Below are 19202 nucleotides of genomic sequence, written 5' to 3' on the forward strand. Positions count from 1 at the left end.
ATGTTTCCTCTGTAAATGGGGGGTGGGTCACTGAGCCATCCCTGATCGAATGGATGAGGAGTGTTACTGCAGGAAGCCTGACTGCCCCTTTCACCACCCCGCCATCCTGGGGTGTTTTTTTTTTTCTGCATCCCACACCCCACCAATCCCCATTCCAATTCCAGGCACATCAACAGACGTGAGCCGCTATGCAGGAGAATACGAGCACGTGTTTGAGGCCACGACTGCAGGAATCACTGTCCAGGCCCCTCAGCTTGATGTCAACACCGTGGCAGCTGGTGGAGGCTCCATCCTCTCGTTCAGGTGAGTGTGGCCAGCAATGCACCCCTGAACGTGTCCTCATGGGTCAGTGTTAGCACTCTGCCCTCTGAGTCATGACGTCTTGGGTTCCAATTCTGCTCTAATGGGAGTTTTGCCTTCTTGTGTTTGATAGGGGAGAAGATGACGTAGTAGCAATGTCACTGGTACACGACTAGTAATCCAGAGGCCCGGGCTAATGCCCTGGGGACACGGGTTCAAATCCCACCACAACAGCTGGTGGAATTTAAATTCAACTACTAAATCTGGAATTGAAAGCTACTCTCAGTAATGGTGACCATGAAACTACCATCGATTGTTGTAAAAACCCATCTGGTTCACTAATGTTCCTTAGGGAAGGAAATCTGTTGCCCTTACCTGGTCTGGCCTACATGTGACTCCAGACCCACAGCAATGTGGTTGGCCCTTAACTGCCCTTTGAAGTGGCCGAGCCAGCCACTCAGTTCAAGGGCAATTGAGGATGGGCAACAAATGCCAGCAACACCCAGAACCCATGAAAGAATTTTTAAAAAAATCCCAAATAAGATTCATTGGCTGGGAAGAGCTTTGGGGTGTGTTGAAGTCACGAAGGATGATTATACCTGAGATTAATTGTTCAGACGGTATGAGACGGAGAGTGGGGATTGAGGGAACGTTCTCTGATTGGTGGGATGTTGCAAGCGCTCTTTTACAGGGATCTGATCTAGGCATCAGTCTTTCAATACTTATACTAATGAAGGAATGCAGAGCTGAGTATTGAAGTTTGGCACAAAGTTAGGAGACACAATGGGCTGGATTGCATGGCGATGGCAGGGGTCCGGCTACCAGGGTTGAAATTGTGGGGGTTTGGGAAAGGGGTCGCCAGCAAACCCACTTTGGCGGTCAATAGGACCCAAGGTCCAGCATCTGGAGCTGCTGTCCCTGTTGAAGACGGTCGGCCTCCCCTGGGATGGTCATTCAAGTGCCACTGGGGGCTGTGACCAGCTGAGCAGCACCTGGACGAAGCACATACAATGATAACGTACGTATGCCCTTATAATCAGGTAAGTAGGGTCAGAGGGTGCCAACGGCAGTCAGGCAGGCCCCTGCAAGTGGGAGGGTTGCTGAGGGCATGCAGTACTGCTGTCATGATGGTGGCCATTGCCACCGGGTGGGGCAGGGGTCACTCCCTGAACCAAAGAATAGCCCAAAAAAAGGGCTCCCACACCAAATCCTGCCAGAAGGCTGCTAAGCTGTACTGGACAGTCTCCCCACATGGCAGCAACCCCCACCCCCCCCTCCCCGGGCCAAAGCACTGGTAAAATGCCACTGGAGCCAGGAGGATGCCCTTAATTGGCCACTTAGGTGGATCAACAATCTCCAGGGGATGGGCTGCCTGCAACCCTTCCCGCCTCTGGCAAGATGGCAAGAATGAAAGACCTACCACCAGTTACCTTCCCGCATCATCTTGCCAACCTACCTGTCCCCAGTTGTGCAGATGGGAGCAATAAGTTGCAAAGGGACAGAGACCGAACGGACGAGCCTGTGACAGGCAAAGTTTAGTATGAGACTATCCGCTGCGGATTTGACAATCCTGACCAGTCAGAGATCAGGAACTGTGAGGAGCAGTGGGAGAGATTTGACTGTCCACATAACCAAAGCACTGACAGTTCATGTGTGCCAGTCATGTTTCAACATGAAGGACACATTAACACCAGTGATAAAAATTCAGCCCCTCTTTCTTTTCTGTATTGTCATTGTGGACTTACACCATAGGGGCCCTACCCATTCTCCCTTCGGGATGTCAGGTTGCTTGGAGCACATATGTAACGAGGGTAGGATTGTGGGCCCAGTCTTGCACCCTGGCACAGGGAAGCTCTACACGCTGGTGCACCAGAGTCCGCTGTAGATTCCTGAACAGCCTGAGCACAAAGTATTCTTTAACCACAACAACAACTTGCTTTTATATAGCAGCTTTAACATAGTTAAACATCCCAAGGTGTTTCACAGGTGCTATAATTAAGCAATATTTGACACTGTTACATTAAGTGATATTAGGACAGATGACCAAAAGGTTTTAAAGATTGTCTTATGTGAGAATGGATGTTTTTTTAATATATTTTTGGGGAATGTTGGATTATTCTTTGAAGAAGGCAATGTGTGTGTGTGTGTGTGTGTGTGTAAATGATTTAATTAAGCTGGGGAAAGTAATAATTAATAAGGAGACAAGTTGTCTGGGAGGTTTAAAACATGAAAGGAAGATAGAGGTGTTAGATTTGGGGTACAAGTGAATAGTTTGGATCTAACATTTGCATTTTTAGATAAATTAAGAGTTCATTTGATATCAAAAGGAAGTCAAGAGGTAACAAGAAACATGTTTGCATCTTGCAGCAGTTCCATGGCTAAATAGAGTATTATATTTCATTGATCCAAAAGCAGAGACAAAATAGAAACATGAAAGATTTTATGTTTGGAGGGATTTGAGTTTCAAAGATTTGAGAATAATAGAACCTGAGATAAAAGGGGGGAAAAGGTCTTTTAGAGCTACTGAGGAGAGCTGTTGGCTGTGAGGGAGATCTCCTGGAAACAGCTCCAGGCTGGGAAAAGGTGCACTTTGAATCAGCCATCAGTCAGGTCAGAAAAATCTTGGGCTGCAAGTTGTGCACTGAAGTTTTGGGTTTCCACAGCAGAGTGGGAGAGAGTTTAAGTGGCTGTGTAGTATGCCTTTATTAAATTTACTGCAGTTTGCCTTGGGTAATGTTACTGGACTTTTATAGTTAAACATCTATAAGGGATGGTTGCCTGGAAGGTATTGTGGGTCTGACCAAGCAAGAGTCTTTTGGGGGAATGTTTTGTAAGACTAATTTTAACTGTGCAACTGTAATCTTGTGTGCTTAAGTTTTCTTTTATTCTTGTTAATAAATCTTTTACTTTTAATTTTTAAAATCCCAAAAGTATTACTGGACTTTTTTCTGTTGAGATCAGTACACCCCTGTCTTGTATTCAGAATACAAAGAAAATGTATGGCCTGTAAGCCAAGTTTCCCTCTGGGGTTTGGTTTGCGCAGCAATTAACATAGGCTGTGGTCACAACACTTAAAAGGAAGAGAGAGAGGTAATGAGGTGGAGAGGTGTAGGGAGGGTATGCCGGAGCTTGGGGCCTTTGCAACTGAAGGCACAGCCACCAACAGTGGAGCAACTAAAATCGGAGATGCTCGTGGCCAAAAATAGATGAGTGCAGATATTTCTGAGGATTGTGGGGCTGGAAGATTACAGAGAAAAGGAGGCCATGGAGGGATTTGAAAACAAGGATGAGGATTTTTAAGCTGTTTCATTTAGGGACCAGAAGCCAATATTGGTCAGGAGCACACGGAATATTGTACGTGTGGGGAATTAGCCACATCAATGACTCGTAACCTCAAGAACAAGTGTCTCTCTCTGTCTTTATCTTGCTGCTTCTCAGACACAATTTCCTCTTCCAGGTCAGGGCTGTTTGTTGTTGGTCCAGAATCAGCTGGAGCTCATCCGGGTCCCACCTGCTATCGGAAAGGTCAGTGACTGGGACCGTGAGCAAAACCACCCACTGTATCCATCACCAGGGAGTTAGTCACTCTCACATTCATTTCAAACACTGGGTTCTACCTGTCATTGTTTGTCATACCACTCATGACAAATCTTTGAGACACTGATTAGGCCCCAGCTGGAGTCTTTCAACTAATTCTGGGCACCGCACTTTGGGGAGGATGTCCAAGCCTTGGAGAAGGTGTGGTGGAGATTTGCTGGAATGATTCCAAGCATGAGGGACTTCAGCTATGTGGAGAGACTGGAGAAGCTGGGATTGTTTAATTTGGAGCAAAGAAGATTAAAATGAGATTTAATAGAGGTGTCCAAGATCGTGAAGGGTTTTGACAGAGTAAATAAGGAGAAACTGTTTCCAGTGGCAGGAGGGTTGGTAACCAGAGGGATACAAATTGCGGATAATTGGCAAAAAGCACAGAATCCAGAATTGTTACAGTACAGAAGGAAGCTATTTGGCCCTTCATTTCAGCACTGGCTCTCTGAATGAGCAATTCAGTTAGTGCCTTCTCCTCGTAACCCTGCATATTCTTCCTTTTCAGGTAACAATCTAATTCCCTTTTAAATGCCTCAATTGAACCTGCCTCCACCAACTCTTGGGCCAGTGCATTCCAAATCTTAACCACACGCTGTGTGAAAAAGTTTTTTCTCATATCCAGGAGATATGGAGGAATTTTTTTTGAACAAGATCTGTAATGAACTGTCTGAAAGGGGGTTGTAATCATATTCCATATGACCTTTAAAAAAGCAATTGGGCATTACTGGAAAAGGAACTCCTTAATATAAAGAGCTATGAGGAAAGAGCAGAGGACTGGGTCTAATTGGATAGCTCTTTCAAATAGCTGGCACATGCAATGCGGGCTGATTGGCCTCCTCCTGTGCTGTGTGATTCTATGTAAGAGCTCAGACCTGCTTGGAGTCCTCTGACCCCAGCCAGGCAGCAAATAGACAGCTGCAGTTAAACATCAGAATAATAGAGGGATGAAAGCGTAATGGTTACGTTACTGCACTAGTTCATGAATTCAAATCCCAACACAGCAGCTGGGGGGATGTAAATTCAAGTAAATAATAAACCTGGAATTAAATGGTGGCTTCATTAATAATATTGATGAAGCTATCATTGATTGTTGTAAAAACCCATCTAGCTCACTAATGTCTTTCAGGGTAGGAAATCTGCCATCCTTGTCCAATCTGACTTACCACCAGTCTTTGTGGAAAAGATTAGTGGTAAACTAGAGGATTGGGAAAGTTTTAAAAACCAACAAAAAATGACCAAAAAATATTAGAGCAAGAAAATAAACTTTGAGCTAAACTGGCAAGTAATATAAAAATGGACAATAAGAGCTTCTTTAAATATATAAAAAGGAAGAGAGAGGCCACAGTGAACATAGGCCCCTGAGAGAATGAGGCTGGGGAAATAATAATGGGGAACCAGGAAATGGCAGAGGAGTTGAATAAATATATTGCTTCAGTCTTCACGGTAGGAGATATTAATAGCATTCCAAAAATACTGAATAATCTAGGGGCAAAAGTCAGGGAGGAAATAAATATAATAACTATCACTAGAAGAAAAAATACTAGGGAAACTAATGGGGCTAAAGGCTGATATCCTAGGATATTAAAGGAAGTAGCTACAGAGATAGTTGATGCACTGGTAGTAATATTCCAAGAATCCTTGTATTCTGGAAAAGTCCCAGAGGATTGGAAAACTGCCAATGTAACACCCTTATTCAAAAAGGGAGGGAGACAAAAGAACAGGTAACTATAGACCAGTTAGATTAGCATCTGTCATTGGGAAAATATTGGATTCTATTACAAAGGATGTAATAGCAGAGCATTTAGAAATGCATAATCTAATCAAGCAGAGTCAGCATGGCTTCATGAAGAGGACATCATGCCTGACAAATTTATTAGAATTCTTTGAGGAGGTAACAAGCAGGATAGATAAAGGGGCTCCAGGAGATGTAATGTGCTTGGATTTGCAAAAAATGTTCAATGAGGTCCTGCACATCAGGCTAATTAATAAGACAAGGGCCCCTGGTGTTGGGGGTAGTATATTAGCATGGATAGAGGATTCACTAACTAATAGAAGACAGAGTTGGAATAAGGGGGGCATTTTCAGGATGGCAACCTGTAACTGGTGGAGTGCCACAGGGATCAGTGCTGGGGCCACAATTATTTACAATATATATTAATAACTTGGATGAGGGAAGTGAATGTACTATTGCTAAGTTTGCAAATGACACAAAAATAGGTGGAAAGGCAAGTGGTGAGGATGACAGAGTCTGCAGACAGGTAAAATGAATGGGCAAAAAGTTGGCAGATGGAATATAATGTGGGAAAATGTGAGGTTATGCACTTTGGCAGGAAGAATAGAGGAGCTGAATATTATTTAAATGAAGAAAGACTGCAGAAAGCTGCAGCACAGAAGGATTTGGGGGTCCTCGTGCACGAATCACAAAAAGATAGCATACAAGTTCAACAGGTAATAGGGAAGGCAAATGGAATGTTTGCCTTTATTTCAAAGGGAATGGAGTATAAAAATAGAGAAATCTTGCTAAAACTATACAAGGCACTAGTTAGACCACACCTAGAATACTGTGAACAGTTTTGGTCCCGTTACCTAAGGAAAGATATACTGGCACTGGAGGCAGTCCAGAGAAGGTTCATTAGGTTGATCCCAGCTATGGAGGGATTTTCTTCTGAGGAGAGGTTGAGTAGGTTGGGCCAGTACTCATTGGAGTTTAGAAGAATGAGAGGCAACCTTATTGAAACATATGATTCTTAGGGGGTTTGAGAGGGTAGATGCTGAGAGGTTGTTTCCCCTTGTGGGAGAGTTTAGGACCAGAGGGCATAATCTCAGAGTAAAGGGTCACCCATTTAAGACAGATGAGGAGGGATTTCCTCTTTGAGAGTAGTGAGTCTGTGAAATTCTTTACCGCAGAGAGCTGTAGAGGCTGGGTTGTTAAGTGTATTCAAGGCTGAGATAATCAGACTTTTAATCGGTAATGGAATCAAGGGTTATGGGGAAAAGACAGAAAAGTGGAGTTAAGGATGATCAGTTCAGCCATGACCTCATTGAATGGCGAAGCAGACTTGATGGGCCGAATGGCCTACTGCTCCTGCGTCTCATGGTCTAATGGTCTACATGTGACTCCAAACCCACAGCAATGTGATTGACTCTTGATTGTCGGAGTGTCAGTACTGAGGGAGCATTGCACTGTCAGAGGGTCAGTACTGAAGGAATGCTGTACTGCTGGAGGGATAATACTGAGGGAGCCCCACACTGCCGGAGAGTCAGTACTAAGGAAGCGCTGCACTGTTGGTGGGTCATTATTGAGGAAGTGCTGTACTATCAGAGGAGCAGAACTGAAGGAGATCTGCACTGTTGGAGGATGAGGTGACTGCTGTACTATCGAAGGGTCAGTACTGAAAGAACACTGTTCTGTAGGAGCTGCCATCTTCCCAAAGAGACATTAAACCAAGGTTAGGTTGGAGTAAGAGATCTCATAGTGCCTCTCAAAGAAGAGCAGGGGAGTTATCCCTGGATTCCTGACCAATATTAAACCCTCAACCAACATTACTACAAGAGTTGATCTGATCAATGTCACATTATTGTTTGTGGGAGATTGCTATGTTTAACTTCCTGCCACTACTACAATACAACAGTGACTACACTTCAAAGAATTCTTCATTGGTTGTAATGCTTTGGGATGTTCTGAGGTTTTTTTAAATTTCATTCCCAGGATGTGGGCTTTGCTGGCTGGGCCAGTATTTATTGTCCATCCCTAGTTGCCCTTGAGAAGGTGGTGATGAGCTGCCTTCTTGAACCGCTGCAGTCCATGTGGTGTAGGTACACCCACTATACTGTTAGGGAGGGAGTTCCCTCAGGATTTTGATCCAGCGATAGTGAAGGAATGGCAATATATTTCCAAGTCAGGATGGTGAGTGATTTGGAGGGGAACTTCCAGATGGTGGTGTTCCCACCATCTGCTGCCCTTGTCCTTCTAGATGATAGTGGCTGTGGGTTTGGAAGGTGCTGTCGAAGCAGCCTTGGTGAATTCCTGCAGTGCATCTTGTAGATGGTACACACTGCTGCTACTGTGCTTCGGTGGTGGAGGGAGTGAATGACTCCACAACCACAAACAATCAAGCAGGCTGCTTTGTCCTGGATGGTGTCAAGCTTCTTAAGTGTTGTAGGAGCTGCACTCATCCAGGCAAGTGGAGTGCATTCCATCACACTCCTGACTTGTAGGTGGCGGACAGGCTTTGGGGAGTCAGGAGGTGAGTTAGTCGTCACACGATTCCTAGCCTCTGACCTGCTCTTGTAGCCACAGTATATGGCTAGTCCAGTTCAGTTTCTGGTCATTGGTAACCCCCAGGATGTTGATAGTGGAGGATTCAGTGATGGTAATGCCATTGAACATCAAGGGGCGATGGTTGGATTCTCTCTTGTTGGATATGGTCATTGCCTGAAAACTTGTGTGCCACTTGTCAGCTCAAGCCTGCATATTGTCCAGGTCTTGCTGCATTTGGACATGGACTGCTAGAAATGCAGGCTAATTGATTTTCAAATTTGACCACTTTATATTGTGTTTTTGAATCCTAAACTGCTGTTGTAAGCTGTCCCAAGGAGCCTATAGGAATATTAACAAATACAAAGAGCCACAAGGAGATATTAGGACAGGCGAGCTTCGTTAAAGTGGTTTTAAGGAGGATCTTAAAGAAGGAGAGAGAGGTGGAGAGGCAGAGAGGTTTAGGGAGGGAATTCCAGATCTTAGAGCCCAGGCTGCTGAAGAGCTCATGAGTACAACTACTGAGATTTGATGCACCATTTAACCTGATCATCTCGCCTTATTGGTTTCCCAGGGGGGCCACTCACTATCACCGATGCCAACCTTTGCCTTGGGCGACTGTTGCCGGATTATTTTCCCAAAATCTTCGGAGCCACGGAAGACCAGCCACTGTGGAGGGAAGGGACTCTTGAGGGGTTCCAGGAGGTTGCAGAAAGAGTCAACACCTTCCTCTGTGACCAATCACAGGATGATGAGGAGAAACGCTTTGGCCAATCGCAGAAGACTGTGGAAGAAGTTGCCCTGGGATTCGTCCGGGTGGCCAACGAATCAATGTGTCGACCAATCAGAGCTCTTACTCAGGTACGTCGTGAGTCATTTGGATGATGGAGCAAGCACAGGTATAGTGGATAGATTCAGCCGTACAGGTACTTGATGTAGATTAGTTATAGGTACACTGGTATAGTAAACAGCTTCAGTTTAGGGATAGTTATGTGGGTATACAGGTACATGTAAGAATGTAAGAAATGGGAGCAGGGTTAGGTCCCTTTGAGCCTGCTCTGCCATTCAGTAAGATCACAGCTGATTTTCTATCTCAACTCCACCTTCCTGTACTATCCCCATTTCCTTGATTCCTTACATACCCCAAAATCTACAGAGTCTCTGTACTAGGGTCATGCCAAGAAACTCAACCACTTACACTTCAGCTGCCTTCAGAAGCTTCTGAAGATCAGAAGGCAGAACAAAATTCCAGACATAGGTACTCAACTGAGCTGACATGTTAAGCATCCACACACTATTGAGACAGTCGCAACTGAGTTGGCCTGTTTATGCAGCTAGAATGCCTGACGCTCGTTTACCAAAGTGAATCTTCAATAGACCCAGCACCGGAGGGTAGTATCAGACAAAACCAATCCAAGCAATCTAAAGACCTTGTAGAACACTAACCCATGTGAGATGTTAAAGGGGAAATAGAATGGGGAGAAGAGGTCAGGGAAAACTGATGCCCAGATTTTCATGCTTACATCTATGTTGGATCGGAGAGAGAGGGATTTAAAAATGGTGGATGGGACCCAATTCTGTGATTTTTGCCACTGCAGGATAAGGGTACGGGTAGCAAGCCAGATATGGCTAGCTCTACTACAGGGGCTAGGCATCTCAGAATACCCCATCCCCTGCAATTTTGGAGGAGTTGGGCCAGCTTCTGGGTCATTCATGGTTCATGGCCTGTCAGAGGAGTTGTGAACCATATTCTGGATTTGGGAATCATTTGAATGGCTTTACCCATGCCCCCTCCATGTACTTCCATGTACTTCCATGACGTCCTAAAGCACAGAGGCATTAAGACCACTGACTGGGAAGAGAATGCTGCCGATCGTTTGGCATAGCACCATAGGTCCATCAAGGCTCAGCGACTCGACAGCAGGGCGGAACAGCAGCAGCAGAGGAAGGAGAAGGAAGCCGACCCAGGGCTATGATTTCCAAGCCCGTGCACAACAACATGCCCCCCCACTCCAGAAGAACATGTGGATTCAGATTTGGGCTCCTCAGTCATGTGGAGTCTCACCAAGCCTGACGGATGTCATCCTTGATTCCATTCCATGCCCCCATTCCCACTACATGCCCCCCATGCTCCCTCCAATGCCCTCCCATGCCCACTCACCCAGTATGCATTATGTTCAGAACCACTGAGCCAAATAATATCAATGGCAAGTCTTGAAATGCTGAGGGGAGAAAAAAACACCCATTCAAAAATCTCCTTTGAAAAGAGAACTGCTGTTCTTACAACCAGATAAAAATGTCAATCAAACAGAACCATTCACTTAAACACTTTTGCTTGCCTTCATTGGCAGGGGTATTGAGTATAAAAGCTGGGAAGTCATGCTGCAGCTGTATAGAACCTTGGTTAGGCCACACTTGGAATATTGTGTGCAATTCTGGTTGCCACATTACCAGAAGGATATGGAGGCATTGGAGAGGAGGTTTACCAGGATGCTGCCTGGTCTGGAGGTTATTAGCTATGAGGAGAGGTTGGAGAAACTCGGATTGTTCTCACTATAGCGATGGAGATTGAGGGGCGACTTGATAGAAGTTTACAAAATTATGAGTGGCATGGACAGAGTAGATAGTCAGAAGCTTTTTCCCAGGGTGGAAGAGTCAATTACTAGGGGACATAGATTTAAGGTGAGAGGAGAAAACTATAGAGGAGATGTGCGAGGCAAGTTTTTTTTTACGCAGTGGGTAGTGTGTGTCTGGAATTCGCTGCCAGAGGAGGTGGTAGAAGCAGGTACGATAGTAGTGTTTAAGAGGCAGCTTGACAAATACATGAATAGGATGGGAATAGAGGGATACGGACCCTGGAAGTGCAAAATGTTTTAGATTGACAGGCAACATGATCGGCGCAGGCTTGAAGGGCTGAAGGGCCTGTTCCTGTGCTGTACTTTTCTTTGTCCTTTTGTCTGTGACATCTTTTGGTTATCTCCACCTATCACTGGCTTTCCATCCAGCTCTACCCAACCCCCCCAAACCAGCTTATATTTCACCTCTTTTCTATTTTTACTTAGTTCTTTTGAAGGGTCATTCGGACTCGAAACGTTAACTCTGTTTCTCTCCGCAGATGCTGCCAGACCTGCTGAATTTTTCCAGTTATTTTTGTTTTTGTGCTGTACTTTTCTTTGTTCTTCTTTGTTCTTGCTCAGAGAATGGCTGCAGAATTCTGAGGTGCGGAGGGATCTAGATGTTCTAGCGCATGAGTCACAAAAAGTTAGTATGCAGGTACGGCAAGTAAATAAGGTTAATGGAATGCTATTCTTTATTATGACAGGAATTGAACATAAAAGTAACAATGTTATGCTTCAGTTATATAGGGCATTAGTGAGGCCACATCTCAAATACTGTGTGCAGTTTTGGTCTCTTTATTTAAGGAAGGATGTAAATGCGTTTGAGGTGTTTCAGAGGAGGTTTACTAGATTGATACCTGGAATGAGTGGGTTGTCTTATGAGGAAAGGTTGGACAGACTGGGCTTGTTTCCACTGGAGTTTAGAAGAGTGAGGGGTGACTTGATTGAAGTACATAAGATCCTGAACGGTTTCGACAAGGTGGATGTGATAAGGATGTTTCTTGTTGTGGGTGAGTCTAGAACTAGAGGACACTGTTTTAAAATTGAGGGTCACCGTTTTAGGGTAGAGATGAGGACAAATTTTTTCTGAGGGTTATGCAGCTTTGGAACTTGGCCTCAGAAGGCAATCGACGCAGGATCACTGAATATTTTTAAGGTAGTGGTAGATAGGTTCTTGTGAGGCAAGGGAATCAAAGGTTTTCAGGGGTAGATGGAAATGCGGAATTCGAAACACTAACAGATCAGCCATGATCTTATTGAATAGCGGAGTTGTTCTGAGGAACAAAGGGACCTTGGCGTGTGTGTCCATTAGATCTCTGAAGGCGGAGGGGCACGTTAGTGGTTTGGTGAAAAAGGTATGTGGGACACTTGCCTTTATCAATCGAGGTATAGATTACAAAAGTAGGAAGGTCATGTTGGAGTTGTATAGAACCTTGGTGAGGCCACAGCTGGAGTACTGTGTGCAGTTCTGGTCGCCACATTATAGGAAGGATGTGATTGCACTGGAGGTGGTGCAGAGGAGATTCACCAGGATGTTGCCTGGGATGAAACCTTTAAGTTATGAAGACAGTTTGGATAGACTTGGGTTGTTTTCGTTGGAGCAGAGAAGACTGAGGGGCGACCTGATTGAGGTGTACAAGATTATGAGGGGCATGGACAGGGTGGATAGGGAGCAGCTGTACCCTTTAGTTGAAGGGTCAGTCACAAGGGGACATAAATTCAAGGTGAGGGGCAGGAGGTTTAGGGGGGATGTGAGGAAAAACTTTTTTTACCCGGAGAGTGGTGACGATCTGGAATGCACTGCCTGGGAGGCTGGTGGAGGTGGGTTGCCTCACATCCTTTAAAAAGTACCTGGATGAGCACTTGGCATGTCATAAAATTCAAGGCTATGGGCCACGTGCTGGTAAATGGGATTAGGTAGGTAGGTCAGGTGTTTCTCACGGGTTGGTGCAGACTCGATGAGCTGAAGGGCTTCTTCTGCACTGAGATTCTGTGATTCTGAGTAGGCTTGAGGGGCCAAGTGGCCTACCTCTACTCCTATTTTGAAAAAACAACAAAAGCTTTTCCCTTATTTCACACCTCTCATTCATAATGAGGCCACCTAAGAATTGTATGAACAGAAACAGATGGCCAGACACCTGTTTCTCCAAATGGGCTCTTTCTGAATGTTTGGCTGAGGTCCTAGACTCACCATAGGACTAGCTTAGCGGGGGTTCTCTTTTGACAGGAGGAAGTGGAGTATTTGCTTTGATTGATTTATAAGACTATAATTTATTCTTTGTTCTGTTTTGTTAGCGTCTGTATATTTATTTGGACAAGAATAAGAGCTGTGAACTGAGGGAAGGGTCTTTGATTGATATTATGAATGTCTTTTTTGGATTGATATTTTTATAGGATTGTGAGAACAGCTGTTTTCTTTTCAAAGTAGTTTTTTCCCCCCTCTGCATTACAATTCTTGCCATTGTTATTAAATGGCTTGCTGGTTCTGTACCTTGGTCACACTGGGAATGTTGGCATGCAAGGGTCATGGGAGGGCCATGGAGAGCATAGAAGGATAATGGGCAGTGGCATAGGGGCATGGGGACTGGGTGGGGGCTATGAGGGATGAGGGCTAGAGGGTCTAACAGCTTTTAAAACAGTGGGGATGAAGTCCCAGAATACTTTTGCAGACATTCTAACCAACCCACCCCGGCACTCACTCACGCTCATGACTGCCTCCGATCTACTTCTGGGGTTAGCGGGCCCGACTTGATTCCACCCACATCCCCTCAGAGCAAAATTTGAATGTGACGAGGCTCTTTATATCAAGGTGGGAAGTTTCCCAACTCAAGCTACCCACCTCAGTAGTGAAATTCTGGCTGAGAAGTTGCGGGAAGAGGGAGAAGGAATCAGAAACAGGGGACAGAGGGAGAGGGGGAACAGGAGACACAGATCCAAGCCAAAACTAAGAGTCTTTCTTTGCAGAGAATGTTTATTGAATTAGTACAGAGTCAACAATCCTCCACCCTACCAGTGTCCCAGCTATCCCCATTTATAGGTGTACAAATACTCATCATCTGTTTAACAATTTAATTGCCATTAAACTTTAACAGTGTAATTGCCAATAATATTGACAGATTCCCTTCTTTAAAATGTAAACTTTTATTATGGAAACACAAGAACACACTTTCAAACTTATCAAAACGAAACAGAATTGTATTTACTTTTTTTCATCCTTAATGTCTCACAGATTATAACCAACCATTAATCAATCCCTTATTCCCCCTTCTTTAAGCAAAATCTTTTCTTCTTTAGCCTGTATACATAATTACAAAGTATTCAAAGAAAATACTGGTCTTCCGTATTCTCGTTATAACACACGGCATCCCTCTTCCAGCACACCTAATAATTTCTTGGACCAAGCACCTCCTTCCTGAAATAGTCTAACAACTGGTGACTTGCATCCATCCACTTTATTTTGGAAGTCTCTCTTTCCAACATTTACTTTGTTAGCAAGCTCAATCCTCAAACTTTTTCCAGTGACACCCTTGGTCGAATGAACATTGTCCCAAAGAGAACCATTATCCACATAGCATTCTATGGGCAAATGTTTCTCAGATTGCTCTTTGTTTAGGATTTTCTTCAGTATATTACGCCCCCATACCTATAGCTTCTACCAACGCCAGTGTTTCATCAGCTAAGGTGTTTTTAACTACCCTTTTTATTTTTTACACTTCCAAGTCAAATGAACAACATTTATTATTCTTTCCTGTCAAGAATATGATAAACCCTGCAGTGCTAGAATATCCATCTGAAAGATTGGCATGTGAAACATGCTGAAAATGACTAACCTCAAACCTTCAGGATCATCCAAGGCTGGAAACTTGTGTGCACATTTCTCTGAATTTAATTTCTTTAACATTTTATTTGTTCTCCGAACTTCCTCAACTTTTTAAAAATTATTCATTCGTGGGATGTGGGCATCGTTGGCTAGACCAGCATTTATTGCCCTTGAGAAGGTGGTGGTGAACTTCCTTGTTGAATCACAGCAGTCCATGTGGTGCAGGTACGCCCAAAGTGCTGTTAGGGAGGGAATTCTAGGATTTTGACCCAGTGACAGTGAAGGAATGGTGATATATTTCCAAGTCAGGATGGTGAATGGCTTGGAGAGAAACTTCTAGGTAGTGGTATTCCCACTTTGGTTTGTTTTGGTTTTTAATTGGTCTGTTCTTCCTTGGATGAAAGATCCTCTTTTTGTGAGGATCTGGCCTGATTTATTGGGATCCAGTTGACATTTCTAAGTAAGATTGTTAATTCAAGGTCACTCCTGACTTTTTCTGCTTAATGTCTAACCCTATATATTTAAAAGCCCCTGAAACCTGACTTCCTACCTCAAATTCCTTCATTATTTCATCTATCACTCATTTCTCAAATTATGTGGAGCTTCCCCACAGAAAATCATCAACATGTATTATAAAGATGCCTGCTGGTTTCTCCTTGTGACACCAATCGAACATTGCTGGGTCTGCCTTTAGCTGAATACAACCCATTTTCAGCAGGGTGGATCTAACAGAAATATCATACACAACAAAAACAAAAAATGCTGGAAAAACTCAGCAGGCCTGACTGCATCTGTGGAGAGAAAGACCGTGTTAACGTTTCGAGTCCATGTGACTCACCTTCAGAGCTCTGAAGCCCTTGTCGCTTCTAAACTCCCCTTTGAAATTTAACAGCTGAAAAGTCAAATCCCTACCTATCACCCAATGCAAATTTTAAAACCCAACCAATTTACTTGTACATTCAACTTCACCATAGCCTTTCATTACAAATGCATGCATCTAGCCTCTTTACCTTTTATCTCTCAGTTCCCATAGACAAGCTGTCTTTACTAACTTTCCCCTAGTTTAATTAGCTGTGGACACACACGCACAGCCTTCTTTACAGAATATTTTTTTTAATTTGTTCATGGGATGTGGGTGTCGCTGGCTAGGCCAGCATTTATTGCCCACTCCTAATTGCCCTCATTCAGAGGGCTTTTTTTTTTAAAGAGTCAGCCACATTGCTGTGGGTCTGGAGCCATATGTAGGCCAGGTAAAGAAAGCAGATTTCCTTCCCTAAAGAACATTAATGAACCAGATGGGTTTTTACAACAATTGGCAATGGTTTCATGGTCATGATCAGACTTTTTTAATTCTAGATTTTTATTGAATTCAAATGTCACCATCTGGCATGGTGGGATTCGGTCCCCAGAGCTTGCCCTGGGTCTCATGAATACTAGTCCAGTGATAATACCACTATGCCACCGCCTCCCCTCAGAATGCCACCATATTCCCAAAATATTTAAAAAAAAACATCCATCTTCACATTATACACTGAATTCTTTCCACTCATTTTGATTGGCATCCTTTATCAACTTATCTTCTAATTTGTTAGTGGCCACTAAACTTCTCTATCATAAAGGCTTCTTTTGCTAGGACGTGGCATTCCTAGCCTGTTCTATGGTCCTTGTTCTTGTCAAACTATTACCTCTACTTGCCCTCCCATGTCTTTCTGGACTACTGCTACACGACCTCTCCCTCCTACGATCAGAGTCCCTTTTGCAAGTCCATGATCTTTTCCAAGGGCTGTGATCACTTCCCAGTTCACTTTCAGAATACTCACTGTATTTTCTGGCCTTCCACACCTTTATCTCATTTTGCCAATTATTGGGTCTTACCTTTTGTCCCTCAGCTTGCACATTCAGCCAAAGCTTGTATTTGCCAGCAGCTTTTCCTGCTCTCCCTATAATGATGGCAACACTCCACACAATGGCCCCTACTGGCATATATATTACTCCAGTGCCAACTTTGGGTAGCTGTTCTTTGGAATAAATAGCCTTATCCTGCACTTCATTATCACTTTGTTTATATTCAGTCAGCCCTTTATCTGCCTAAATCTGGTCCTTGTAATTGTCTAACATATGCTTATATGTTGTATGTGTGTGTTGTTCAGTTTTGTAAATGTATAATCTCTGCCAATTAGTCTTGAGGAATGTATCCTAACAGTTTGATTGTCATGTTGCAAAATTACTGTTTTTCCATCACTGCCTATAACTTTACCCACGACTTTCCATTCTTTCTGCCCTTCCCTTTTGTAATATACAGTGTCCCCTGGATTAAAATTTATTTCTGATGGCCTTATGTGGTCCCATAAGGCACGCCAAATTTTCTCCGAAACCTCAGCCTTGATAAATACCTCTCTCCTCACATGCAGGGCATTCAAGTGCTCAGAAAATATTTAACTAATCATAGTTCCTTCCCAGGCAGGGACATGAACCCACATCACCGAAGGTATTTTTGGGTTTCTCCCATAAACTAATTGATAGGGACTGTAGCCCCCAACCATTCAAATTGAATTCTTCACATGGACTGCTCACACCAGGGCAGATGTCAGCATACAGCTCGGTTGGTCAGCTAAGACTTTGTGAAGCATCTCATCAATTACTGAGCGATTTCTTTCACAAATTCCATTAGCAAAGGGGCTTTCTGCTGCTGTGTTCATTACTACGATGTCCATATTTTCACACATACTTTTAAATTTATTGTTCATCACTAGGCCTGTATTCACTGGAGTTTAGAAGAACGAGGGGCGATCTCATTGGAGATATAAAATTCTGACAGGGATGGACAGACTGGATACAGGGATGATATTTCCTCTGGCTGGGGATCTAGAACAAGAGGCATCACAGTCTCAGGATACGGGGTAGGCCATATAGGACTGAGACGAGGAGAAACTTCTTCACTCAGAGGCTGGTGAACCTATGGAAATCTCTACCACAGAGGCTGTGAAGGCCCAGTTACTGAATGTATTTAAGAAAGAAGTAGTTAGACTTCTGGACTCTAAAGGCATCAAGGGGTATGGGGGGAGAGCGGGAGTATGACTTTGAGATAGAGGATCAGCCACAATAGTGTTGAATGGCGGAGCAGGCTCGAGGGGCCAAATGACCACCTGCTCCTATTTTCTATGTTAGTTAAACTTCCCCCGCCCGTTGTCAGTTATTTGTAACTAGCCAGTGCTCTCAGTCCAATTCCTATCCATTTTTTCATTATCTTGTCCACAATTATCTTTTCGTCTTTACTATGTATCATGGTTGACAGACTGAATCTAGTTGCCGTGTCTATGAAGTGTAAGAGAAAAATGTTTTTGTCCTTATCCCATACCTTCACGTTCATTGCTGCAATTTCATTAAAGTCTCTTGCTCTTCTTCCTAGGCATCCCCTCATGGTCGAGGATGATTTGTTTCCACACTAAAAATGAATTCTCAGGTGACTGAAGAGTCCAATCTGTGACCGACAGTCACAGGTGGGGCAGTTGGTGGTAGGGGGAACAGATGGATGGGGTGCCCTGGTTGCCACATGCCTTGACGATGAGACTCGAGGTGTTCAGCTCCTCCCCGGATGCATTCCCTCCACTTTGGGTGGTCTTGGGCCAGGGATTCCCAGATGCTGTTGCACTTTTTCAAGGAGGCTTTGAGGGTTTCCTCTGCCCTCCAAGTGAGCCACTTGCCATGTTGAAGCTCCAAGCAAAGTGCTTGTTTCGGGAGTCTCGTGTCAGGCTATGGGCGATGTGGCCCACCCAGCGGAGCTGATCGAGCATGGTCATTGCTTCAATGCTGGGGATGTTGGTCTGAGCGGGAACACTGACGTTGCTCCTATCCTGCCAATGGATTTGCAGGATCTTGTGGAGGCAGCGCTGGTGGGACTTCTCCAGAGTTTTGAGGTGCCTGCTGTACATTGTCCTCGTCTTTGAGCCATAAAGAAGGAGGGGGTATCACTACTGTTCTGTAGACCATGAGCTTGGTTTAAGGTCCTGGTCTTCAAACACACTTCCTCAGGTGGCCCAAGGCTACGCTGGCACGCTGAAGGCAGTTTTGAACCTTGTTTTTGCTGTCTGCCCTTGTTGACCGTAGGCTCACAAGGTATGGCAAGTGGTCCACTTTGCCTAAGGCCTTGTCATGGATTTTGATAACTGAGGTGGCAGTGCAGTGTGGAGGGGGCAGGTTGGTAGAGGACCTTTGTCTTATGGATGTTTAGTGTAAGGCCAATGCTCTCGTATGCTTCAGTGTTGGGTGTTCTAGTGGCAGAGTCATTCGATTGTGCTGTGTTATACATTGGATGCACATCCACAGATTGTGGAGTGGATTGGTTAAAGTGCCCTCCTCTCTGTCTCAATCTCTGGTGATAGACTGTCCACCAATATCCATTACAAACCCACCGACTCCCACAGCTATCTCGACTATAGCTCCTCACACCCCGCTTCCTGTAAGGACTCCATCCCATTCTCTCAGTTCCTTCGCCTCCGTCGCATCTGTTCCGATGATGCTACATTCAAAAACAGTTCCTCTGACATGTCCTCCTTCTTCCTTAACCGAGGTTTTCCACCCACGGTCGTTGACAGGGCCCTCAACCGTGTCCGGCCCA

At 44.4% G+C, this 19202-nt stretch overlaps 1 protein-coding gene across 1 annotated transcript in view; it reads left to right on the top strand.

The window, feature by feature from the left end:
- oplah (5-oxoprolinase, ATP-hydrolysing) overlaps positions 1–19202 on the top strand; it is a 98814-nt gene that overhangs the window by 26521 nt on the left and 53091 nt on the right. The window contains exons 9-11 of the mRNA XM_041183147.1: positions 165–303; positions 3758–3825; positions 8721–9007. Coding sequence (XP_041039081.1) covers positions 165–303; positions 3758–3825; positions 8721–9007 — 494 coding nt within the window. The remainder of the gene's footprint in view (positions 1–164; positions 304–3757; positions 3826–8720; positions 9008–19202) is intronic.

This window comes from Carcharodon carcharias, chromosome 3 (assembly GCF_017639515.1).
Source record: "Carcharodon carcharias isolate sCarCar2 chromosome 3, sCarCar2.pri, whole genome shotgun sequence".
NCBI lineage: Eukaryota > Metazoa > Chordata > Chondrichthyes > Lamniformes > Lamnidae > Carcharodon > Carcharodon carcharias.